This window comes from Drosophila nasuta, chromosome 2R, assembly GCF_023558535.2.
Source record: "Drosophila nasuta strain 15112-1781.00 chromosome 2R, ASM2355853v1, whole genome shotgun sequence".
Taxonomy (NCBI): Eukaryota; Metazoa; Arthropoda; class Insecta; order Diptera; family Drosophilidae; genus Drosophila; species Drosophila nasuta.
In genome coordinates this window covers 28675076-28700680 of record NC_083456.1, presented here as the reverse complement: position 1 = coordinate 28700680, position 25605 = coordinate 28675076, and the positions used below count along the sequence as shown (strand labels likewise).

Genomic DNA, 25605 nt, shown 5'->3' with positions numbered 1-25605 from the left:
AGATGGCATAATAAATTAATGTTTGTAAAAATAAACTAAAAAGTACAAAAAGTATAATTTTTAGTATTTTTAAGCTTCAAAACACTCTGAGTTTAAAGCACAATTTTAAAAATGAAATTTGTATGTAGCATGCAACCTACAGTAAGACATATTTATTCCATTGTTAATTTCTTATTTTCTGTAATGAGTAAAGTGCACAGTTAGTATGGTACCAAATGGAAGATACCTAAACCCACAACTTCAGTATTTTACCGTATATTTTTTGAATCTTGTGCAATCCCAGTTCGCGAGTTTTTCGTGATTTAGTATATGCCTTAAAAAATCTACCTTTGGTCTCTCCTTGACAAGCAAAGTAGCTTAACAACTCCACTTTTAAAAAAGAAAAACAATTTCCTTGAAAGACAATAACATTTTGAAACCTAGATTAACAAAAAATATTTATTTGCCCGCAATAGACATCGATTTGTAATCGATTTTTACATCGATGTTCCTCCACCTCTATTAAATATGGCGTCGTCGTTGTGCTGAACGGTCTTTTTTCGCTCTCGCTCGCTCTTTTTTTGACGAAAATACATTTTTTGTAATAACATATTTATCATTAATTGTTCGTATATCATTGTGCGCTGTGTCAATCTTGTGAATCGGGCGCGTGCATGTTTTTTTTCGCAATTCAGTCGATCGCGCCCCGCCATATTCTTAGTGTTTTTTAAGTTAGACAAGACGAGAAGTGCCGAGTGCAAAACCAAATCAAAAAAAAAAAAAAAAACGAAAACGGAGAGAGGAAACGACGTCGACAAAATAAAAATGCATTTGTGAATTTTCGCCCCCCGCCCCAAAACACTTGACTCAACGTACACACATACACTCATACACACAGACAGAGCACAGCCCAACGAACTCGCAAAAGGATTGAGAGAAGAAAAAACACGCGGCCAGTTTAGGGCCTAAAAACGAAGGCCTTGGATACAGAAGTAGAAGCAGAAGGAGCAACACCCAACAAACAGACAACAGACAATGGCGCTAGTGACAGTGCAGCGTTCGCCAAGTGTGGCGGGCTCATGCTCAAATTCGGTGAGTTCTCATTACTCTTATTCTCTATACACAAACACATACACGCTCAGGAAGTGGGAAGTGGGCGCAACGCAACAAAATAGTGCTGTAAGTTGCCCCATTTCTAGGCAAGGTGCAATTTTCGCAGCTGCAACAGCTACGCATTTTGTTTGTAAGTGCTTCTCTTTGTATGCGTGTGATATGTGTACGTGCATGTGATTGCGGTACTGAAGCACACTCGCTCTCTCTCCCTCGCTCTCTCTTACCCACTCACTAACTCGCTCTCTCCATTGAGTTTGCTTTGTTTTGGTTACGCGTTGTTAACGCAGCCCTGTCTGTGGTTTGGGGCGAAAGGTGCTAGGGCTGCGTTAACGCCTTTTTTAAATACTTCCTGTGCGTGTTCCGCTTTTTTGGCAGGCACTGTATGATCCTTTGTTGTATGAACCATCCATATGGCCAATTTTGCTATCATGTAAAATTCGCATCAATTCATTGCTCCCGCTCTCGGTGGCTCTCTCTTATTTGCAGTTTGTCTTGTTGTGGGCGGCTTTGACAGCGTCATCAACATCATCATCATCAGTCGCGCCACGATTCGCGCATCTGTTTATTGTTCGTTCGCTTTGTTGTTGTTATTATTTATTTGTTGTAACTCAAGCAAATCCGAGCAGACGTCGCGACGTCGTCGTTGTCGTTGTCGCTCGCAGCTGTCGTCCGCCTGTCTCTCTCTCTCTCGCTCTTGCCCTCTCTTCTCTCCTCTCCCATTTCCAATAATATTAAAAACATTTTTGCATTGCCTTATTTGTAGTTTTGTCAACGTCGCTTTGCGATTTTTTGTTGTTGTCTTTGTTGTCTTATTCTTGTCGTCCCGCCCCCAAAAATAGTTCTCAAGACCTTGAAACGGGCCGCGGGGCTGCCCTTGGAATTTTATTCATCTGGCAATTATCGTTTTGTATTTTGTAAACATTGCCATCGCCTTGTTGCACGCTCTCTTTCGCTCTCGCTCTCTTTCTATTTGTTGCTTTTAATAATACGGCGGCAATTCATCATCAATGTTGGCGTTGCGGCGTTATGAATTTCACTTAACTCTCCAAAATGCCACAATCAGATATTATATTTTGTGTAGAGCGCTGGGTGAGTTGTGTGAGTCACTTTGCCATACACAAAGATTACAGAAAAATCCCACCACATTAAAACGCACTAAAAACTATCATAAAAATAATCATAATGTTCTTTGACAGGATGGCGAGGCCGAAGACGATGAGGGTAATAGCAATAACAAAAGCGAATGCAGCGAATGCTATTTTGCTGGGAAAGGCACCGCCTTGGTCCTGGCACTTAAGGATATACCGCAGCATGCTGAGCGACGCCTTAGCACGGACTCCACGCGCTCCAGCAACAGCACGCAGAGCAACAACTCGGACATTCAGCTGCATCTGCAGTCCATGTTCTATTTGCTGCAACGCGAGGACACCTTGAAAATGGTGAGCAATGAGTTTTGATTTCGGTGAACAACTTATTAATGGTATCGTTTGTTTCTTTTACAGGCTGTTAAACTGGAGTCGCAGCGTTCGAATCGAACGCGTTATCTTGTGATTGCCTCGCGTAGCTGTTGCCGCACGGCGGCTTCCGGCGAGCGACGCACCAAAATCATGCGTCACAATTCGGTCAAGACAACGTCGGCAACGTCGACAGCGACGACGACGAGTGGCACATCAGCTCAGACTCCTGGTACACCTGTTGCACAACGCCAGCTATCCGTGGATAGTCACAGAACACAACAGCAGCAGGAGGAGGCAGCAGCGAAGCGTCTGTCGTCGAGTAATGCCAATCGTCAAAGCCTAAAATGTGATGCAGATGGTCGAGGAGTAGGAGTTGGAGTTGGAGAGGGTGCCGATAACAACAAGAATACCTCGGGCATGGAGGAGTCATGTCTGCTAGGCATTGACTGCAACGAGCGCACCACCATTGGCCTGGTTGTGCCCATACTCGCTGATACCACCATTCACCTGGACGGTGACGGGTGAGTTGCACATTTCTTCACTTAAAAGTAATAAATCAAAATCTAATCGCACATGTTTTTTCGATTATAATCTACAGCGGCTTTAGCGTCGCCGTTTACGAGAAGACCCACATATTTAAGCCCGTATCGGTGCAAGCGATGTGGTAAGTTTAGACCACAATTAGCTATTAAAAACGCAATTCCTAATGATCATTAATTGGCTTTCGACAGGTCGGCGCTGCAAACGCTGCACAAAGTGTCTCGAAAGGCTCGTGAAAACAATTTCTATCCCAGCGGACCGTCGCACGATTGGTTAACCAGCTACGAAAGTCGCATAGAGTCCGATCAGTCGTGTTTAAACGAATGGAATGCCATGGATGCGCTCGAGAGTCGTCGCCCCCCCTCACCAGATGCCATAAGAAACAAGTGAGATTACTCTGAATTCAATTTTAGTAGATCATCTTTTATATTCGTTTTATTTTGCAGGCCAACCGCCAAGGAGGAAACTGAAAGTGTCATTAAAATGAAGCTCAAAGCTATCATGATGTCGGTGGACTTGGATGAGGTCACCTCCAAGTATATACGAGGACGCCTCGAGGATATTTTGGACATGGATCTGGGCGAGTACAAGTCATTTATCGATGCCGAAATGCTGTTGATATTGGGTCAAATGGATGCGCCAACCAAAATCTTTGAGCACGTCTATTTGGGTTCGGAATGGAATGCCAGTAATCTAGAGGAGTTGCAAAAGAATGGGTAATTATTTCTAATTTACAATAGATATTTAAATTAACCTTAAACTTCTCACAGTGTGCGACACATTCTGAATGTAACGCGAGAGATTGATAACTTCTTTCCCGGCACTTTCGAGTACTTTAATGTGCGTGTCTATGACGATGAGAAGACTAATCTGCTCAAGTATTGGGACGACACATTTCGTTATATATCGCGTGCTAAGGCCGAAGGTTCCAAGGTGCTGGTGCATTGCAAGATGGGCGTAAGTCGCTCGGCTTCAGTGGTTATTGCCTATGCAATGAAGGCCTACAAATGGGAGTTTCAACGTGCGTTGCAGCATGTGAAGGAGCGTCGCAGTTGCATTAAGCCGAACAAGAATTTTCTTAATCAATTGGAGACGTACAGCGGCATGCTGGATGCCATGAAGAACAAGGAGAAGCTGCAGCGCAGCAAGAGTGAGACGAATTTGAAGAGCACAAAGGATGCACGCCTGCTGCCGGGCAGCGAACCAACGCCATTGATTCAAGCACTCAATCAGGCCAAATCAAAGTCGGCCATTGAGACGGCAACAGAACCAGAGCCAGAGGATAGCCATCACCAGCATGGCCATCGCGGCCATCAGCATCGCAGGAGCAGCGCACAAAAACAGCGACGCATGTTGCGACGCTCGAGCAGCACATCGCCGAAGACCCAAAGTGCCGTTGAGGTGACCAAACAGCAAAGCCAGTCCATGGAGAATTTAACACCCGAACGCAGCGTGGCCGAGGAGCCAAAAAACATGCGATTTCCGGGCAGCAATGGTGAGAACTATAGCGTCACTCAGAATCAGGTGCTGCACATTCAGAAGCACACGCCGTTGTCGGTGCGTACGCGTGTCCATGATCTCGAGGCCCATCAAGAGCCGCCGCGTCGCAGTCTGCAGACGCAGCTGCAACAATCTGCGGCTCAGGCGCCAGCAGGGCAAACATCGCAGCAAACCCAGCAATCGCAAGGTACCGTCTGGACATCGCTGTCCAAGCTGATAACACAAACATCGTTTACGCGACGCGATTCCAGCTCATCGGAGGTGTTCACCAGCAGCAATGCGACGCCAGTGGAGGAGCGCGAGAAACGTCAGCGTCGCAAAACACAATCGTGGACGGAATCGTTTGGTCCCAGCGGTGGCATTATACTCGATGCGGTGCCCCAACAGCAATCCCAAGTCACGCCCAGCGCTGCTGTGGTGCGCACTCGAGGACCGCGTCAGAGGGAGTTGCCATCGCGTCATGCCAGCTGGGGATCGGGCGATAATCGCAGCAGTTTGCCGCTGCGGACGAGTTCCTGCAGCTATTACGATAGCAATCGCAATACAACCGCCATCTTCGAGGGTGAAATTCAGGATCTAAAGCGTAGCAGCAGCAGCACTTGCAGCACAGCAAGCAATTGCAATGCCAGCGAAACAACAGCAGCATCATCGCAATTGGGCACTGTGAAACGCACCAAGCAGAAGCTGGAAGAGAACACTGGATTGAAGAAGCGTTGTCAGGAGAACGAGCTGGATGAGTTGACTTCAGCGGCGACGACAGCTGGAGAGAAAAAGAGTGCCAATCTGTTTCGCAGTGCGTCGTCGGTGGGCAGCACGCGACAGCGGCAACCGATGCGTTGCAACAGCGAGGAGCTGATGCACACCAGCGATATTGAGAACAAAAATACATCCGCCGATTTGGTGGTTGTGTTGCGCACACAAAGTCAGGCCGTTGCTGAGGATCAGCGTATATCGGGCAATGTGCAAATACTCAAGCAGAACTTTGAAGCCAAAGCAGCAGTGGTGGGCGGAGGAGCCAGCGGAGGCGGGACGACCAACGTTGTAGCTGCAACAGCGTCAACAACAACGACTGCAGTAGCAGCGGCAGCTGGAAATGCGAATGCCACAAAGAAAGCGACACATCAATCACTGCCCTCATCGCCAGTGGCACAGCATGTGGATCATGTGTTGGTGGACAATGTGGCTGCCAGTTCGAGCAGTGCATCGTCGTCCAGTGCATCGGCATCGGCATCAGCCAATTCATCCGACTCCAGCGTAAGCGAAACTTGTGATCGTAATGTAAAAGGTCTAGTGCATAAATATCAAACCACTTCTCGTAGTAACAATCAAGCTGCTGTCGCCACAACACTGCCGTCGCCACCCACCACCGCAACGATCACCGCCGCATCATCAACAACAATAGCAGCAGCTGCAGCAGCAACAACAGCCAGCAACAGTAACAGCAATATGCTTAGCTTTAGGCCACGCCCGCGCTCCTATTACGATCGATCGCTGTCGAATCGAGCTCACGATTACAGCGAGAATCGACCACCGCCCGCTCCTGCCCGTCACAATCTGAATCAGCAGCAGCAACAGCATCATCATCAACATCAACAGCAGCAACATAACAACGCCATGGAGCAACAGCAGCAACAAGTGCAGCATCGTCGTCTAGCGCAGCATGGAAAAACGCATCCACTCACTAGGCTAAGTTTACCAAAGCAAAGCTTCAACACCGCTGCATACAATACCATGTAAAGGAAAAATACTATATTTCTATTTACTACGCATACACAAACACACACTCTCACCCACACACACATACACATACAAACAGCCACACACACGTTCACACACTCATAAAATAGTAACTAAGCAATCCTAAAGATACACAAAATTTGCTTTTGTCAGCTCGCCACTTGCCTATTATTATTATTCTGTATTTATTTTATGTATTTCTGCTTTTAATTCTTCATTTTTGCGTTACACAACCCACCCACACCACACCCCTCCCTCCTTTGTCTATCTCACTCTCTCTTTGTGTGCATATCTATAAAGTCTTGGTACTTGCATCGATCATTAAACTGTTGCGTTTTTGTTTTTGCGAAGCGTTTAAAAATATATGTATTCATAATCCATCTATCCCATCCATCATCCAAATCCAAATCTCGAAATGTTTTGTGAAAAGTGCCGTCAGGGACTAAAAAAAAAACAGAAAACAAGAAACAAAAAGAACTATGAAAATGAAAAACTGTATTTTGTATTTTTAAATTACTTGTAACTATATACATACATATATATTTAATTTATATTATGCAAGAACTGCCTACGAATAAATGATTTATTGTATATATACATACATATGTATACACATATGTATTTTATGTGGTGACTTGTATTTGTTTACTCTTCTTTGTCTCTTTCTGTGTGTGTAAGTGTGATTCAACTTGTGTTATACCTGTCCCTTGGATATGACTGATTCAGTCATATGCATTTATATCTATATGTTTACTTAGTGAGTGTGTGTGTTGAGTGTTTTTCGTCCATAGCAAAAAAACTTTTTATGACCAAATTTGTATTTACAGCCTTTACCGCATGATAGCGACGTTTCGTTATTCCTGGTCCGAGTACAAGAAGTGATGAGAAATTGGAACAACCTTGAGAACCTTGACGCGATCAGAGCACTGACTAACTACCATATATATGTTTTTGATTAATCTATGTACACCATTATACAATAATGCTAGTAAATACTAGAAAGAGAGGGTGAGAAAGTAAACCAATTAAATTTACTTATTTCATTGCCAATATGAGTCATTGTTGTGCATGAGTGTTGGTTTGTATGTGGGCCACCCATGCGAGTGTGAACTTAAAAGTCAACTTTCACATAACAGCCCACAATCTGACAATCTTCAATTGTTGCTTTTTTGGCAATTAACAATTAGTTTACTTGCCGGTTTTGGAGTTGCCTATATAAAGACACAGATAATTTTAAATATTTGAAGTTGCGCGCCTTGCCCAACAGGTTTGCTAGTTGTGCTTAGTATGTTTTCGAACGCAGTTGGCAGCCCCACAAAACTTGCTATGCTCTTGACAATTTTGTAATGTATTCAATTAACTAATTTATCTGAAAACATGTTATGGAAATTGTGTCGATTAGAAAAAAGTTAATAATTATTGTATTAAACAATTGCATGCAGCAAATTCAGCAAAAATGCAAATAGAAAAAATAAAAGCATATTTGGCTTTGCCAACAACGGTCACATTTCAACTAGCTCACACACAAACACCGACACACACACACAACGACACACACGCACACAAATGCGCACTTGACTTCCATAGTTTCTTTATATATTTTTGTGCAGAAAAAAAAAAAAATAGGTTGGCAAGAATTGCCGCTAAAGTAAACGAAATTTTAAAGTAAACGCGATTTTGCTGTTGGCGTTGCAGCAACGTTGTGTGTGGTGCGGAGGTGTATAATCCCTAAATAATAACAATAATGCCAGAAGTTGCAGCTGTCTGAAAACACAAAAAAAACAAATTGCTAGCTGATTTCCAATTGGGAAGTTTGTGGTGTTGTTGTCGCTGTGCTTGTGGTTGTTGTTGTCAGCGGCCCCAAGTTGCAGTTTTTTTGTACGTGGCGTTTAAAGTCGTCGCAAGTAGCGCAAAGTGCTAAACAATTAAAATTGCCACGGTGGGTGACGACGACGACGCGACGCGAGAAGCGGGCGGAGCAGCAGCGGCAACGGGACACAACGATTGCTAGCATGGCTGACGCAGCAGCAGGCGCAGGAGGAGCAGCATCCGCAGGAGGGGGTGTGGCGGGTGGAACTGCAGCTGCAGGCAAACCAGAAAAAGGCAGTGGTGATCCCGAAATGAAGGGCTGGCTGCTCAAATGGACCAACTACATCAAGGGCTACCAACGACGCTGGTTTGTGCTCTCAAAGGGCGTGCTCAGCTATTATCGCAATCAGTCCGAGATCAATCACACATGTCGCGGTACCATTTCGCTGCATGGTGCTCTCATACACACTGTGGACTCGTGCACGTTTGTCATCTCAAATGGCGGCACACAAACGTTTCACATCAAGGCCGCCAATGAGGTCGAGCGTCAGTCGTGGGTCACTTCGCTGGAACTGGCCAAGGTGAAGGCCATACGCGCCATCGAGAGCGAGGAGGAGGAGGCCGAGGAGACGGCTCAGGTGGTGCCCAGCCAGGAGATCTACGCAGTGGTCAGAGATCTAACCGAAAGACTGGAGAATATGCGCACCTGTTACGATCTGATCACCAAACATGGCGCTGCCCTGCAGCGTGCGCTGAATGATCTCGAATCGAATGAGGAGGAATCGCTGGCCAGTCGCACAAAGATTGTCAATGAGCGAGCCACGCTCTTTAGAATCACTTCTAATGCCATGATCAATGCCGGCAACGATTATTTGCGTTCGGCCGAATCGCAGGGCCAAAAATGGTCGAAGATGTTACATCACGAACGCGAACAGCGTCAACGACTCGAGGAAATAATTGAACAGATGGCAAAGCAGCAGTCGCAAATGGAACAAGCAGCGGTGATGGTGCGTCGTAGCAAGAACGTTCCGCCAGCTGTGGTCGCAGCTGGGGCAGGACTCACCAGCGACGATGAGACGGAGTTCTTTGATGCTGAGGAGCATCCCGATAACGGCGGTGCCTTCATACTCAAGTTGAACAATCGACGCAGCAGCTCCGAGGATCATGTGGAAGGCTCCGAGGGTCAAACCGGCAGCTCGTCGGAGAGCGACGAAACCAAGCGCAGCAACGTGCAACAGCAGCAAGTGTGCCTCATTAGCGCCATTCGCATGGCGTCCGGCGACGACGAAGATGCCGTCGATCGTGTCTCGAATCAACGCCAAGAAGACGAGATGCCCAGAAGCACGCGGCCGAGCCGAAATTCGAGCAGCAATCCGCAGAAGGTGCGACGCACACGAGTCCCAGATAAGCCCAACTATCCTCTCAGCTTGTGGAGCATTATGAAGAACTGCATTGGCAAGGATCTGTCCAAAATACCCATGCCCGTCAACTTCAATGAGCCACTGTCGATGCTGCAACGCCTCACAGAGGATTATGAGTATGCGGATATCTTGGATGTGGCCGCCGCTTGCACGGATGAGTGCGAGCAGTTGGCCTACTTGGCCGCCTTTACAGCCTCGGCATATGCAACGACTACGAATCGCACTGGCAAACCGTTTAATCCGCTGCTGGGGGAGACCTTTGAGTGCGATCGTATGGAGGATCTGGGTTGGCGCTCGTTGGCCGAACAGGTTTCACATCATCCGCCCATTGCTGCCATTCATTGCGAGGGACGCACTTGGCAGTGCTGGCAGGAGTTCTCCATGACCAGCAAGTTTCGCGGCAAATACGTGCAGGTTAGTATTCCTTTCTATTTCCAACCGATTATTATTACTATCGATAGGTTCATTAGTACCAAGCGCTTGCTTGTTTATTGCGTTACTATCGATAAATTGCTTACATCGGTTCGATTAGGAATTTCCTTGGGTAATTTTGTTCAGACCCCAGACAGAGACAGTAATAATGTCGAGGTATTATCAATACTATCGACCTTCTCAATTTAGAGGCTCCATCAGCATAATCACCCTGCTAAAAATATATATATTTTTGCCTAATCAGTCATTAACTGTTGATAGACTGCGTTTATTTAAAAGGTTCGCTTAGCTTAGTCAGTCTTAAAATTAGTGTAACAGGCCGTATGAACATCGTGATACTATAGTTATTATCAGTAGGTAGTGTAGACCCGTTCACTTAAGGTGATTAAGTATTAGCTTAACCAGCCATAAAATGAGCTTAACAGGCAGACCTCATAGTATAAACAGCTGCAAAGTTAAGAATGGAACCACATTTTCTTTTATTATAAAGATTGTTGTAAAAAAAACATTTGAAAACCTAATTTTCGTCATAACAACTTGTTTAACCAATAAGTAACGAAATGAGATGTTCACGGAATTATAATATTCGTATAGAAATAGGGTGAACTAAAATAAAGCTTGGACTTTAGTCGTCTGCCTTAATTATATATTATTCCAAGTTAGTAGTTGGCAATCATAAGAGATAGAGACTCTATAGGTAGCTCGTTGTCTTCGTCAACATTTTGAGACTTCCTTCAATTCACTAATACATTTTAAAATGTATTTTATGAATTACTGTAATTACATACACAAGTTTATTTTATGAAATATTAAATCATTGACATCTAAAATGTACTACAAGGTTTCTCACTAGTTTTTACTGGCTTCAAATGTCAGAGTTTGTTTTAAATGTAGAAAGTCACAAGTGACGACAAAAAAAGTCACATGCTGAGCAGTCTGAACTTAAACTGAACTGACAAACCATACTAAACTCGACATCAATAAAAAATTATGCTACGAATAAGTTAATTGAATGTTCTAACTATCGAAAAGTAAATCAGGAGGTTAATTGATGAGATTTTCAGAGGTCATTCCATTTGAATTTGAACGATCAAAGCAAAGTATCAAGCCTATTAAAGTATCGATGTTTTTGCATTGCCAAGAATAAAAACTCAACTAAAAAAACACCCTAATTCAACCCTCAGATCAATCCACTAGGCGGCGCCTATGTGCTGTTCCAGAAGAGCGGACATCGTTACTCCTGGCGCAAAGTGACGACCACGGTGAACAACATCATTGTGGGCAAACTGTGGGTGGATCAGCATGGCGAGATGGAGATCAAGGGTTCCAATGCGGCCGAGGGCATCAAATGCATCCTCAACTTTGTGCCCTACTCCTACTTCAGTCGGGAGGTTCAACGCACCGTCAAGGGTGTCGTCATCAATCGCAAGAACGAAGTCAAATGGGTGATCCGTGGCACCTGGGATGATAAAATGGAGATCGCACCAGTGTTGCGCACGCAAAAAAATGCCGACAATCCGACCTACATCACCGGCGACTATCGTGTGGCATGGAAGCGACGTCCGGCACCGCCGGAATCGGAGAAGTTCTACAATTTCACCACATTGGCCTGTCAGCTTAACGAATTCGAGGATGATGTGGCGCCCACAGATGCGCGTCGTCGTCCCGATCAACGCCTGATGGAGGACGGCGCCTGGGACGAGAGCAATCAGGAGAAGTTGCGCCTGGAGGAGAAGCAGCGCACGAAACGTCGCGAACGTGAAGCCGAAGCGGAAGCAGCAGCAGCCGAGGGACGACCATATCCGGCATATGAACCGATGTGGTTCAAGCAGGAGAAGGTGGAGAATAGCGATGAGTATGTGCATGTCTTTAAGAACACATACTGGGATGCCAAGGCTGCGCAGGACTGGAGCGGTTGTCCGGATATCTACTAACTTCAGCAAACTACAACAGCAACAACACGAAAATATTTATAATAATATACTATATTTCAATATTGATGCCTCGAAATCCGCTCTTCAAAATTATGCGCCCCACACTCGAATCCCCCAAAAAAGAAAGCCCCGAGCACAGTCAACAAAAAAAAAAAGAAACTACACTATTGAACTCTAATCGAACGATATGTAATAACATTTTTCAACTACTTACACAACACACACACATCTACATATTATATATACGACTATAAATTAATTATTGTAAAGTAGCTGCAAATGTTGGAACTGAAAATGTTTTTTATAGAGCCAAGTCTCGTGAGGATTGAACAGGGAAGAACTGTAACGAGGCGAGGCTAGGCGACGACGACGAAGAGCGCGCGTTTATCAAATTGTTTATCATTGGTTTTTTATTTGTATTTAATCTATGCTTTTATCAAATAATTATGGCACCTACACCTTACCATCCATATAGCATAAACAACTAACACACTTACTATACTATGTAGTAGCGACACGGTGTGTGGATTATATATAGTGAAAAGCGATATCGATATGCGAATCGAAATCGCTTTCACTCTAAACAACGTTTTCCTTTTTGGCCGATTGAAAATTGCTAGTTTGTTTTTCGCCTCTTTTGGTTTGTTGTGTACATACATAAATAACAAATAAAAATAAAATAAAGCTAATTAGACCTTTAGGTCTAAAAACAAAAAAAAAACATCCACAAAAATGAAATATGAATAATGCAACAACAAAAAATGGATCTAAATAAAAATGCAACGAGAGAGAATATGTTATAAATGTTATAAATTTATGCAATTTATTATTAAAGTATTATTTTAAATAAAGCAAAAAGACTTGTTTGTGGTTATTAGAAAAATCCCGAGACACAGACCACACGATATTAATATGGAACACTTGCGCCGATTATTAAACACTTGACTCGCCAGCTATTAACATCTCTTGATTAGCAGCTACCTCGTTAGCACCCATAAAACGAGAGAGAGAAAGACGATGAGAGCGACGATGAGCGGCAGAGAGAGGGAGAGAGAGAACGCGAGGCCCTAACCTAGGGTTCGTTTACTTCAAATCGACGTAACGTCAGCTAATTCCAGTGGCACCACCTCATCATCAGCCTCAGCGATAATGCGCAATCTACTGACTCACGAGCGTATCCGAAACTCGAGTCTCTGCTCGACTCTGAGTTACCTGTTCTCCATTTATGGACAGCAATTGAGTAAGTTCGTCTGCACCTGATTTTCACCTTATCAATTATTGTTTTTATCAGCTTTCATTGGGTTTATCTAATTGTAGTTTTCTCTAGAAAACAGTTCAAACGCAAAAAAAAAGCTTAGAAAGAGAAGTATTTCTAAACAATCCACAATGTTGCCATAAAATGCTGAATCGCAAAAAAGTATCGTATGGAAAATATTTCTAAACGATTTGATTGATATTCAAGGTCAAGAAAAGAAATTTATTGTGAAAAGTATTTCTAGCCAAACATTGATTATGAAGGTCGCTCTGTATTGAACAGCTGCGTATGTATAAAATAAATATAGAGATAGCAGCTACTATAATATTTATAAAGTGCACGCTTTAAAATGTGAACTTTTATTATTACAAAAAATTGTTGTTTAATGTTAAGATTTCTTTTAAAATATTTACAAATGAAATTAAGCTCTAAACTATTAATTATCACTTGACTACTATTACTGTCTTTCTTAATTTAATTAGCAACTTGAATTGTAAAAGCTTGTTGATGCGAACTACCCACCTAACCTATCAAGTACCAGGTATAATCACTGTCAAAAAATATAACCTTATCTCCGCGACTAGCGAATAGCGAATGGCGTTTGATAACAATGTAGTCCGAGACTGAGTGAAAGAGTGAAACATTCGGCGGCAGCGCGATCAATTGTGCTTCGTGATTCGCAACGGATTGTCGATAGTCGAGAGTATGTCGTCGAGCGAGGCAGCAACGCAGCAACGTGGTCACAGCAGCACCTCCCAAACAGGGGTCAATGTCGACGGTAATAAATCAAAATCATTGGCGCAAAAGGTGCGCAAGCGAGAGAAGAGTCAACCCAATCTTCAGGGCTATCTGCAGAAGTGGACGAACCTTGTCAAGGGCTTCCAACGTCGTTGGTTCGTGCTCGATCAAGGCGTGCTCAGCTACTACCTCGATCAGTCGGAGGCACATCAGCAATCGCGTGGCTCTATCCGATTGAAGGGTGCTCTCATAGAGCATGTCGATGCTTGCACATTTTCGGTGACGAACAGCAGCGGAGATCTTAACTTTCGCATCAAGGCAGCCTCGGAAGCGGAGCGTCAGACATGGATTGTAGCACTAGAGTTGGCCAAGGCGGGCACAGCGGAGGTGGCGTCATCTGCCAAGAGCAGCGAGGGTGGCAGATGTCGTCGCACTCGAGTGCCAGACAAACCCAACTATCCGCTGAGTTTGTGGAGCATTGTGAAGAACTGTATTGGCAAGGATCTGACCAAGATTCCTATGCCTGTTAACTTCAATGAGCCGCTGTCGATGCTGCAGCGTTTGACCGAGGATTACGAGTACTCGGACATCTTGGATGTGGCCTCCAATTGCGAGGATGAGTGCGAGCAGCTGGCTTATATGGCCGCCTTTACAGCTTCGTCCTATGCAACATCCTCGAATCGCATTAATAAACCTTTCAATCCGCTGCTCGGGGAGACCTTTGAGTGCGATCGCATGGATGACTTGGGCTGGCGTTGCATTGCCGAGCAGGTGTCGCATCATCCGCCCATTGCGGCGCTGCACTGCGAGAGCAAGAACTGGCAGTGCTGGCAGGAGTTCACTATGACCAGCAAGTTTCGTGGCAAGTACATGCAGGTGAGTCTTCCAGATGACGTAGACAACGTTGCCTCTACTAATCCTCTGTTTCTCGTAGGTCATTCCTCTGGGCACCGCTTTCGTGTCGTTCCCCAAGACAGGCACTCGTTACTCCTGGCGTAAGGTGACCACCACCATCAACAACATTATTGTGGGCAAACTGTGGGTTGATCAGGAAGGCGAAATGGAGATTGTGGATGCCAATTCACCCCAGGGCAGCAAGTGCATTCTCACCTACGTGCCCTACTCCTATTTCGGCCGGGAGCAACAACGCAGCGTCAAAGGCGTCGTGCTCAATCGTCACAAACAGGCCAAGTGGCTGATTCGCGGCACTTGGGACGAGCAAATCGAAATAGCTCCTGTGCTGCGCACGCAAGGCACTCCGGACAATCCCAGCTACAGCACTGGTGCCTACAAGGTGGCCTGGCGACGACGTCCGGCGCCCGTGGAGTCCGAGAAGTACTACAACCTCACCACATTGGCGTGCCAGCTGAATGAGCCCGAGGATGGTGTGGCGCCCACAGATTCGCGACATCGTCCCGATCAGCGACTGATGGAGCAGGGTTTGTGGGACGAGAGCAATCAGGAGAAGTTGCGCCTTGAGGAGAAGCAGCGAGCGGTGCGTCGGGTGCGCGAGGAGAAGGCAAAGCAAGGCTTCAAAGTCCCAGACTATCAGCCATTGTGGTTTAAGCGGGAGAACGCGTCGGAGAACGCGATGCATGTGTACAATCATAAATATTGGGAGGCGAAGACAACACAAAGCTGGAGTGACTGTCCGGATATCTACTAATAGCAGTAAATCATCATCATGGCAATATCTAATCTTGAAATGGACAAAAAGGAAATAAGAAACAAAAAACAATGGAACAAAGAGAGGTTGTTGTGAGTAATATTGTTATGTGTTGTTTGTGGACAAATGAGAGTACCTTGAAGAAACTGGTGTTACAAATTTCTGCAATTTATTTTTAAAAGTATTATTTAAATAAAGCAACAATCTATCAACTACAAATTACTGCTGTGTGTGTGTGTGTTTGTTTTCTTGACGGTGGCGTCATCCAAAAGTTTGTTAATCCCCCGGAACATATTGGCTTCTTATCTGGCGTTCTGATAAGAAGAAATTATGCTGGTCATGCTGGCAAAGGGGGAAAACTTTAAGTGTTCTCTGTCGTCTGCGACGGCACAAAGATATCCAGTGATTTGAGCAGCGCCTCCACCGATGGATCACGTCCCTGAAAGCGTCGGAATACCTCCGCCGTAGGCACTGAGCCACCGTAACTGAGGAACGTTTGCTTATAGCGTTTGCCCACGTTGGCGTAGTGTTCATCGTTGCGCTGTTCGGCAAAGCTGCTGGAGATGTCCGCTGCAATCAGTTTGGAATATAGATGACTGAAATGCGCAGCTGCCCAATCGCCAGCAAATATATCCGTCATGGAGCAGGGATGTGCATCCTTTTTGTCCAGTGGCATACACTGATAGACTGGCCACAATTTGCGCACCACATCCAACCAAAAGGCGCCCGAGCGATGCAGCTCCACATCGAGATCGGCGACATACAGCTCCTGACAGAGATTATAGCCAGCCAATTGGGTCTTGAGCAGACGCATCTTTTGCGCCAGCTTCGTGTCAATTACTTCATCGTTGCTATAATGTCCGGACAGAGTTTGTAGTACGGCAGCATCATCCAGGAAATTGCTCATCACATAACCGGAGACCTGTGAGGCATCCCACTCAATGTTGGAGAGTCCAGCGAGATCGCTGTAACCAGCTTGTGTCAACAGATGCTGCAACGCCGTTCCGAATGTCTTGAAGACCATTTGGAGGTCATCGTAGCCCAAGAGCGGCAGCTGACCGGGCTTGGGTTCTGTGAAGTTAAAGATGAGTGCACAGAGTGGCGTTAGATTCGCCGACTTGTTGCTGTTCCGAATGCCCACCATCCAGCCATTGTTCTTGCCAAACTTGTGCTCCTTGGAATAACAATCGACGTAGAATCCACCCACTGGTGTGGAGCTATTGCTGCTGTCACCATCGTAGACATTGTAGAACTTGACAGCCGGATGCCAAACCTCGGTTTTGGGCTGCTCCACAATGCGAATGTTGAAAAGTTTCTCGCTTAGTGTGAAGAGTCCCGAGAGCACGCGAGGCAACGGGAAGAACTCACTGATTTTGTGCTCCAGCAGCTGTTGCTCTTCCACCAGTTGCTTGCGACGCCAGTAGCTAACATCGTAGGCTTCCAGCTTGTGCTGTCCACCGCTGGCATTGGCAAATTGTTGCAGTTCCTCGAGCTGCACGCTTTGCGCTGGTCCCGCGAACTTTAGCAGCTTGGCAAAGATCTGCTTGAGATTGTCGACGCTGCCAATCATTTTGGTTTGCATCGACATCTCTGCATAATTGGCATAACCCAGCAGATTCGCCTGTCGTCGACGCAGTCCACGTATCTTCTCCAGATGCGTGCTGTTCTCTAGGGATTTGTCCTGCTGCTGCGATGCTTTTAGCGCATTGGCTCGCCAGACATTCCAGCGTTGCATGCGATCCGGACAGTACTTGAGGAAGCCCTCGACGATCTGCGGCTGTAGAGTTACCTTCCAGGGTCCCTCAAGCGGCTGAGTGGGATCGCGAGCCGTTGCCTCCAGCAGCGTTTGAGGGAAATCGCGTACCAGCTGAAAATCGTTCACAACATGCGCGAATGCATGCACTGCCATGTTAACCTTGTTCTTGTAGTTGCCACGCTCTCGTCCCAACTGCGTGAGCAGCTCTTTCAGACCATCCTGTCCATCTTTGTTCAAAGCCAGGCCATTCAGTTTGCCCTCAAGTAAGAATTTTTGGCGCAAGCGTTGCTCCGCTTCACCGTCTGCTGCCTCACCCTGTTGTTGCTGTTGTTGCAGAGCAGAGTAAACTGTTTTGTTGCAGAACTTGGCGGCACGTGCATTGCGGGCACGTTCATGAATGTTCATATATGATTTCGTTGGAATCAGCGTGCTGTTTCCCAGATAGAGTGCTTTTGCCACACCCCAAGTGGTCTCTAGCGGTGCTGTGACCGCGTCCAGTTCGCTGTAGATGTCGACGCTGTGCAGCTGCTTGCCACTTTGTATGTCCTGCTCCAGAGCTTTGACGGTCTTCTCCACTGCCGCTGCTTGTTGTCCAATAGCGCCCAGACACATCTCGATGGTGATGTCACTGAAGGCAGGCAGTCCGTTGGGTGATAGCAGGCCATCGCCCAAGGGCCCTTCTTCGCCTATTTCAGGCACACTGCAAAAATGCCGCACAAGAGGTTAACAAACAATTTCATTCATAATTTTTTGCATTGGAATTTTACACTTACAGCACAATATAGCCGGGCCGGTTTGTGGTCGTGTGTAGCAAGCGTTGCGCGGCATGGCGTTGACGCAATATGTTCAACATGTTCTTTAATTTACAACGTATTTACTAACTAATATTATTTACAATTCTGAAAAAATGCGGTGCGGCCTAATTTTTCAACGGCCAGCGTTTACACAACACTCACAGCTGATTTCCACCTGCTTCTTCTTCACCAGCAATGTGTAATGTGTTATCGATGTCATTTGGTGGCTGGAAAAACTATCGCTGTATATCATTCACACTACTCATAATTAAACATTTATGTTAGGTAAAGAGGTAATTGATTTACTTGCCATGCGTTCCAAGTCAAAATTTGTTGCTTTTCATTAATAAAACGATGTCTGGAATTTAAAATCGATAGCATGCTTCAACTACAGCTCAGCTGCCAAGCTATCGAATATTGAAATATGGCGCCAGCTTTAAAGTTTCAGTAGTGGTGACTATCAGCTGTTTGCAGCCAGCTTCCCAAAGTTATCATCTATTAAAACTTCGATAGCGCTCATTACTTAATTGCTATCCAAAGCATATATATTTTTATTTACATGCAATAAAAACTAATGGTAAAGTACAAAAAAATTACAATAATTGTAACATATGCAAATCAAAATGAAATGTGGTTTTTTAAAAGTACACTTAAGAATAACCTAAATAAAGTTAAAATCCTAAGCTTTTGTGTTTTCACAGCCATTGTTGTTGTGAGACGACAGAGACAAGTCCTTAAAATTATTTTTGAGATCCTCTTCTACTACCTCTTCTTCTTGTTTATATTTTTCTGACATACTCGTAGCATTATATTTACTTTCAACGGCATAGTGGAAATCTCCTCCCCAACTATATCCAGTGTTTGCAAAGTGCTGAAAAGTATAATGCACCCAATTCCGATAGATTATCGTTGTCTCTTGCATTGTAATAAGTTTGGCCAGTATGGAGCCATTCACTTTCGATGCATCCAAGTCCACCATCTTCGACAGATTGGCGAATCCTCTTTGAAAACATTGCTTCACATACATGACGCTAAACGAGCTCCGTCCAATGTTATTACTGGGCGTGATAGGATCCTCAATAGTCAACATCGATAAGCTGCCGTCGAAATTATATAGCAGTTCCGTCTTCTCCACACAGCCGCCATGTCTGCGCACCGATATGCCGTATTTGAAGAAATCAAACTTGCGTCCATAGTACTCGAGGAATTTGAGCAATAGTTGTCCCAGTTTCTTGTGACTTTTGTAGCCGTTAGTAGCAGTCGATGTCTCTAGCTCTTGTTTCTGCAGAAAGCTAATGCACATTAGTGTCAGTGCATAGGATGATACGCCACCCGTGTTGTAGACATCATTCACGCCCAGCTGAACTAAATATTGTTTCAATACAAGCACTAGTTTTGGCAACTCCGGAAATTGTTCGATAAACATTTTGACCAATTCGGCGGCTTTAACGCCCGATGTGGTATTGAATGAGATGTCGAATTTAATTTGCGATAATCGCTCTTTAAACTTAACGACTGGCACTCGTGCTTTGTCCACCACAATTATGTTATCTGCGACTCCGCGAGCATCTAAAGCATTTTTCAAATCCGTCAATGGTTGACCGCCTTGCCAATAGAAATTATTAACTGCGATATCGATATCGGAATTTGGTAAATTTAGACCGGTGCAAAAGGAACCGAAAACCTCGATAGACGCTTGAGGCCAAGTGCTTAGGACAACGCTTTCAACGCGACAAATCGCCTCCATACGCATCATATATTCGGTGGGCGTCGATATAATATAGTTGTAAAAATGTTCGATCTCATCATGCAGTGCATTGACGCCGCCACCATATTCGTAATTGCTTAACATCCATGGATGCTGCTCATCTGTTGTATTCATGCTAAACAAAAATGGAGGAATACAAATAAACTTTAGCAAATATAAGTGCCTCGCCATTTTTTTTTGCATTATATACATATAAATTATTGCATTCGGGGAACTTACTCAGTGTTTAAAAATTAGACCAAATTCTTAAGACGCGCAATTGCAACACGTACTTTGTTTTTGTCAATTTGTCGGCTTGTAACCGAATGTCAGAAGCAACACAAAAGACAAATCAGAAATTCTGCGCCGTTATTCCAGCATTGCCACCTCGATCGAATTCTGCAAAAGCTATCGAAAAGGAAGCAAAATGTCGATAACGACAAAAAATCACAAAAGTTGGCACCCATTTTAAAATCCAAATTGTTTGCTTTTTAATTACTGCATTACTGGGTAGAAAATTAATTAAGTTACAGTAATATACACAAACACAACTCCAAATAAAAAAAAAACGACACAGGCATTACACACTATAGTAACTAACAAATTGAACTTTGTATGCATCATTTAAGGAGGAACACCACTAGAAAAAATTGCGAAATATGCGCACAACCGCTTGAACCCAGCGCGGCACCTGTCGCTGTACAATCTGTCGTTCTGCCGTCGTTGACTTATCATAAAGACGATCCGCTTCCGCCTGCAGACGTTGCCGCAGATCCTTGTTATCAGTGACCAAACAGACTTGTGTCTCCAGATCGCGATTCACGGAGCGCTCGCCAAAATTAGAGGAACCGATTAACGTCAAGCTGGGCAAAGGCGTCTCGGGCAAATAGTACCACAGCCCTTTGGCATGATATGTCCAACCAGGTTGCTCATACTCAAAGAAATTGACTCGGTGTTCCTGCTGGCGACGCACCAGACTCTCATAGAAACTTTTGGCTATCAGTGTATAGGCGGCAGGAATGCCACCCGCAGGTCCTTTGGCGCCCTGGAAGCCATTGGCCTAGAACGAACACAGGATGAGCTATTATAAATTTATAAGAATAGTTAATAGGCTGCTTACATTGGGATGCGCCATTAGAATGCTGCACTGCGCGAGGCACTTGTGTGTGATGGTGTCCATGTATTCTTGCGTCAAATTGAAGTAACCCGTGGCCAGCTTGAGGCGTGAGCCGGCTATGCAATTCGACAACAATTGCTTGGTTACCACACTGTCATGATGAATGCCCAACTGCCCCATCTCAAGCAAGGGAAAAATCCAAGTATCAGCTTTGCTGCTGCTGCTGTCTGTTGCCCTCAGCTGTAGCTGACGTTGATAGACTTCCTGGACAAAGTTGGTAATTCGCTCCTTAGCCAGTTTGATGAACTGCTCCTTGGTACCCTCATAGGGAAGAATGCGCCAACTACTATGCAAACCCTCCGTTGAATCCGCGCTCACAGCCAAACTAAATTCTTGCACTCGCTCAATAAATTGGGCATAGAAATCGGCCAACGGTTTGTCCTCGATTAAAATGTATCGATCCTGTCGATTAGTGAAATAATCGTTGGACAAATTGGCGCCTGATATAATAACAGCATCGTCAATCAAATACACTTTCATGTGTTGTAGACCAAGCAATTCATTCCAGCGCGGTGGCGCCAATCTTTTGGTCATCCCACGCAAATCGGGCGTGTGATAGAGTGAGAATTGCACCTGATTGCCAAATTCACGTAGCAAAGGAAGCAACATTGTCTTGGAATTCGCGACTCCACGTGTGCCACGCGTAAAATCCAGCAAGACATTGAGTCGCAGTGATGATTCTGCTTGCAGGCTACGTCGCAACGTCTGCACTAAGCTGTGCTCCAGTTTCCCTGTGCCCAGATATAAGCTGGCCAGCACAATGCGTTTTTTGGCTTGACTGCTGCGTTGCATCAGCGTTTGATAAAAGTGCTGAGGCTCATGGATCACTTGGATTTGTTCACCACGGAGTGGGAAGCAGGGCGCAAGATTGTGCAACCAAGTGAGGCTGTCGAGTCCGGGTGCACCCGCGAAACCACCACATAGCAACTGCAACTGGTGCGGCGAGTGTGGCAGGCAGCCGAGCAAATCACTTTGGCTGACGGGACACAGCTCTTGTGTAAAGAGACGTCGCAGATAGAACATTTTCAATGGGGCGCCTTATTCGTTGTCAGCCACTCTGGCAATCTTCACTGTAGCTGTGTTGCCGTTTTCATTCATTGATTTGTTTTGAATTAACTGAACTGTTTTTTTTTGTTTTACGAAATCATATCAAAATTACGTGCTTCTTGCTGGCGATTGTATCGATAATAGTACGATAGCTCGATTCATGTTTGTTTATATAAATAAATATTGGTCCCACCTCTTTTGCTTGCTGTTGGCATCCACTGTGGCAACTTTTAGTGTATAAATTCTCATTGATTAATTTGCTTTAACTACACTTCTTATTACTAATTTTCGAAATCAATGTAATAATGTATGATAACGTAGGTATCGATTGCTGAAATATATATTTTTTGTAAAAAAAAACAATGTAAACTCTTTGCAATGCTGCAGAAATTTGTTATTAGCTTGTTATTAATGCAAATTCAAAAGACAAATGGAATAGATATAGTAAATCTGGTAAAACTCAAATTTTATGTGTTTTATGCCATAACCCTTATCGATAACGGAGACACGTAAATAAAGAGTTATCGATGATTCATCGTAAACACCACTGACACAGCCAGCAATGAGCAAGAGCAACAGCAACAACAATAATCAGTGGAGAGAAGAAGCAGCAAGCAAAAGAAAAGCCAACGAAATCGAAAACTGCGAAAATATTTTATTGTGCCTTTGTGCGCCACGAGTTTCTTCCAAAGCGCACAGCATTCAGCACAGCCACAGCACATACTGCAGCTTATAAATGTGAACGCAAAAGGATTGAAATAAATAACAACAAAAAAAAGTGAGGTGTAGAAGAAAAAAAGTAATCGAATTCCAGTTCTCTTGAGTAGAGTGCAACGCAACCAACTTCAAGTGCGTGCAGCCAGCAACAACAATCAAGAGCGCAAGCGAGAGAGAGAACGAGAGCGTGAGCCCGTTTTGCTTTTTTTTGTTGCTTTTGTTGCCTTTTCTTTTTAACACACACTAAAAATTTGATAGAAAGAAAATTCGAAAAAAACATAACAAAACAGCAAACATGTCGTGGACAGAAAAAGTAGATCCAGAGCTGATCTTTACGAAGCAGGAACGCATTGGCAAAGGCTCCTTCGGCGAGGTCTTCAAGGGTATCGATAATCGCACGCAGCAGGTGGTGGCTATAAAAATTATCGATCTCGAGGAGGCCGAGGATGAGATCGATGACATACAGCAGGAGATTATGGTGTTATCACAGTGTGATTCCCCGTATGTGACCAAATACTTTGGCTCATTCTTGAAAGGCACCAAACTATGGATCATTATGGAATATTTGGGCGGCGGTTCCGCGTTGGATCTGATGAAAGCGGGCAGCTTCGAGGAAATGCACATTGGCATCATTTTGCGTGAGGTTCTCAAAGGTCTCGACTATTTGCACTCTGAGCGCAAGCTGCATCGTGACATCAAGGCAGCTAATGTCCTTTTAAGCGAGTTGGGTGATGTAAAACTGGCGGATTTTGGTGTTGCTGGTCAGCTAACAAATACAACGTCCAAGCGCAACACTTTTGTGGGCACACCCTTCTGGATGGCACCAGAGGTGATTAAGCAGTCGCAATACGATTCAAAGGCGGACATCTGGTCACTGGGCATCACAGCCATTGAATTGGCTAAGGGAGAACCGCCCAATTCGGAGCTTCACCCGATGCGTGTGTTGTTCTTGATACCCAAGAACAATCCCCCACAGTTAACTGGTAATTACACCAAGTCGTTCAAGGACTTTGTGGAGGCGTGCCTCAACAAGGACCCCGAGAATCGTCCCACAGCCAAGGAGCTGCTCAAGTATCCGTTCATTAAGAAGGCCAAGAAGAATGCTTATCTTATCGATCTAATTGATCGTTTCAAGAAATGGAAGCTGTCAAAGGGCGACGAGAGCGAAACTGAATCGGAGAATTCCGACTCTGACTCGGATGCCAAGCAAAGTGGCAACGGTGGCAGCAGTCACGATGAACCCTGGATTATGACGGTCAAAGGACTGCACATCAATAGTGCTCCACGAGCGGGTGTCAACAGTTTCCAACTGCAGGAGCATGAGCTGACCATGCAGAAGCTAATGGCGACCACACATTCGCCCTCGAGCAGCGGCAATAATGCAGCTCAGACGCACGCCGCATCTGGCAGCAGCAGCAACAGTATTGGAGGTGCCGTCACAGCGGCGACGGCAGCGTCGAGCAGCGATGCAACAACGCTCAACTCCAGCAGCAGCGGAAGCAGCAACAATAATAACAACAATAACAACAGCAACAACAACAACTTGAGCAGCAAACATGCCACAACCACAATGCTGAATGCACCGCTAAGCGGCGGAGGAGGCGGCTCAGGTGTTGGAACTGGAGGCACAAGCAATGCGGCAGCTTCCAAGATGTTGCAAGTGAGCAGTTCGACATCGGCCAACGAGCTTCTGATGCAGAAACGTGCCAGCTCCAAGCCAGAGTTGCGTCAATCACGTTCCGTGGCGACTCTCGATCAAGTGGAGGAGCGTCGCGCCTCTTTGGGCCTGCCTTTGAGCCTGGATCATCATCATCAACAGCAGCAGTTGCAACAGCAACAACAATTGCAACAGCAGCAACAACAGTTGCAACAGCAGCAGCAACGTCGCAGCAGCAATCGTGAATCATTCCATGCAACCAGCGCCAACAATGTGAGCAACAATCATGCAGCTGAACACCACAACGATTCCTCCTCCTCCTCGACGACTTCCAAACAGCTGCAAAGCCAACAGCGTTTGGTGCATCACACGAACAGCGCTTGCCTAAACAATGTCCTGTTCCCGGTGCTGAGCGACATTCAACGCAAATATAACAGCAGCTCCAAGAATTTGCAGGGTATGCATGGCGTCGGTGTTGGCAGTGATATTGGGGATCTAAAGTCCGTCTTCGAGCTCGCTGAACGCTCCAGTCCCGGCGTGAGCGATTTGTTTATGAAGGAACTGATCCACATGCTTGTTCCTGGTTATTCCGAAACGCGCATCAATAACATTATGGAACGCGCCATACGCAATCGCAAATAGAGCTCTGAGATGATGATTATGGCAACCAAATTCCAAAACAAAAAAATATATATATATTCTATATACTTACTATACAATGTTAAAACGAAGACCCGACAGCAAACAGCAACCAACATATTCCGACATAGTGGCCAACGGAGCAACAAGCAAAGCAGCGTTAGACTTATGACAACAAAAAACAAAAACGAAAGTTTATATATATAAAATACATGTATGTATGTACGTATTGCAACTGAGCCAAATTACGGCAAATGTTTATTCAAAACAGTTATTTAGGCATATAATATGTATTCGTTTGTTTATCTGCAATATTAATATTATTAATATAATGTAAAACATATGCAACTTACAAATAAATGAAAATTGCAAAAGTAATCGTTTTTAAATTTTGCGCCCAATCTGCTTGTGAGTTGCCGATAGACAATGTAAAGGGAAAACGATAAGTGTTACCAATTCTAAAAAAATTAGGTTTGCAAATAATAATCAA

General features: G+C 44.9%; 7 protein-coding genes across 9 annotated transcripts; 4 read left to right on the top strand and 3 right to left on the bottom strand.

The window, feature by feature from the left end:
• Positions 1-511: 511 nt before the first annotated feature.
• On the top strand, positions 512-8112 carry LOC132783893 (protein phosphatase Slingshot). Of its 2 annotated transcripts, none has more exons than XM_060789201.1 (8): positions 512-1071; positions 2289-2531; positions 2595-3070; positions 3148-3213; positions 3281-3475; positions 3536-3805; positions 3860-6322; positions 7154-8112. In XM_060789201.1, exons 1-8 carry the CDS (start codon positions 1015-1017, stop codon positions 7206-7208), a joined length of 3825 nt encoding a protein of 1274 aa, XP_060645184.1. In that variant the 5' UTR covers positions 512-1014; the 3' UTR covers positions 7209-8112. The 2 variants fall into 2 exon arrangements, with proteins under 2 accessions (XP_060645184.1, XP_060645185.1); XM_060789202.1 differs by lacking the exon at positions 7154-8112 and having other exon boundaries at positions 3860-5843; positions 5909-6050.
• Positions 7929-12780, top strand: LOC132783896 (oxysterol-binding protein 1-like). Its single transcript, XM_060789204.1, has 2 exons — positions 7929-9970; positions 11173-12780. The coding sequence occupies exons 1-2, from the start codon at positions 8339-8341 to the stop codon at positions 11920-11922; spliced, it is 2382 nt and encodes a 793-aa protein (XP_060645187.1). The 5' UTR covers positions 7929-8338; the 3' UTR covers positions 11923-12780.
• A 919-nt stretch (positions 12781-13699) lies between these two features.
• Positions 13700-16005, top strand: LOC132783899 (oxysterol-binding protein 1-like). Its single transcript, XM_060789207.1, has 2 exons — positions 13700-14791; positions 14850-16005. Exons 1-2 carry the CDS (start codon positions 13883-13885, stop codon positions 15579-15581), a joined length of 1641 nt encoding a protein of 546 aa, XP_060645190.1. The 5' UTR covers positions 13700-13882; the 3' UTR covers positions 15582-16005.
• Positions 15729-18316, bottom strand: LOC132783897 (oligopeptidase A). Its single transcript, XM_060789205.1, has 2 exons — positions 18111-18316; positions 15729-18037 (listed from the first exon to the last, which is right to left on the bottom strand). Exons 1-2 carry the CDS (start codon positions 18188-18190, stop codon positions 15943-15945), a joined length of 2175 nt encoding a protein of 724 aa, XP_060645188.1. The 5' UTR covers positions 18191-18316; the 3' UTR covers positions 15729-15942.
• Positions 18317-18646: 330 nt separating this feature from the next.
• LOC132783902 (inactive non-canonical poly(A) RNA polymerase protein Trf4-2) lies at positions 18647-20233 on the bottom strand. 2 transcript variants are annotated; one of them, XM_060789210.1, is made up of 2 exons: positions 20119-20233; positions 18647-20014 (listed from the first exon to the last, which is right to left on the bottom strand). In XM_060789210.1, the coding sequence occupies exon 2, from the start codon at positions 20011-20013 to the stop codon at positions 18811-18813; it is 1203 nt and encodes a 400-aa protein (XP_060645193.1). In that variant the 5' UTR covers position 20014; positions 20119-20233; the 3' UTR covers positions 18647-18810. The 2 variants fall into 2 exon arrangements, with proteins under 2 accessions (XP_060645193.1, XP_060645194.1); XM_060789211.1 differs by having other exon boundaries at positions 18647-20043; positions 20119-20209.
• A 107-nt stretch (positions 20234-20340) lies between these two features.
• LOC132783901 (CDP-diacylglycerol--glycerol-3-phosphate 3-phosphatidyltransferase, mitochondrial) lies at positions 20341-22475 on the bottom strand. Its single transcript, XM_060789209.1, has 2 exons — positions 20999-22475; positions 20341-20938 (listed from the first exon to the last, which is right to left on the bottom strand). Exons 1-2 carry the CDS (start codon positions 22076-22078, stop codon positions 20519-20521), a joined length of 1500 nt encoding a protein of 499 aa, XP_060645192.1. The 5' UTR covers positions 22079-22475; the 3' UTR covers positions 20341-20518.
• Positions 22476-22672: 197 nt separating this feature from the next.
• On the top strand, positions 22673-25308 carry LOC132783898 (serine/threonine-protein kinase svkA). The gene has a single exon (XM_060789206.1). It carries the CDS (start codon positions 23115-23117, stop codon positions 25116-25118), a length of 2004 nt encoding a protein of 667 aa, XP_060645189.1. The 5' UTR covers positions 22673-23114; the 3' UTR covers positions 25119-25308.
• Positions 25309-25605: the final 297 nt, after the last annotated feature.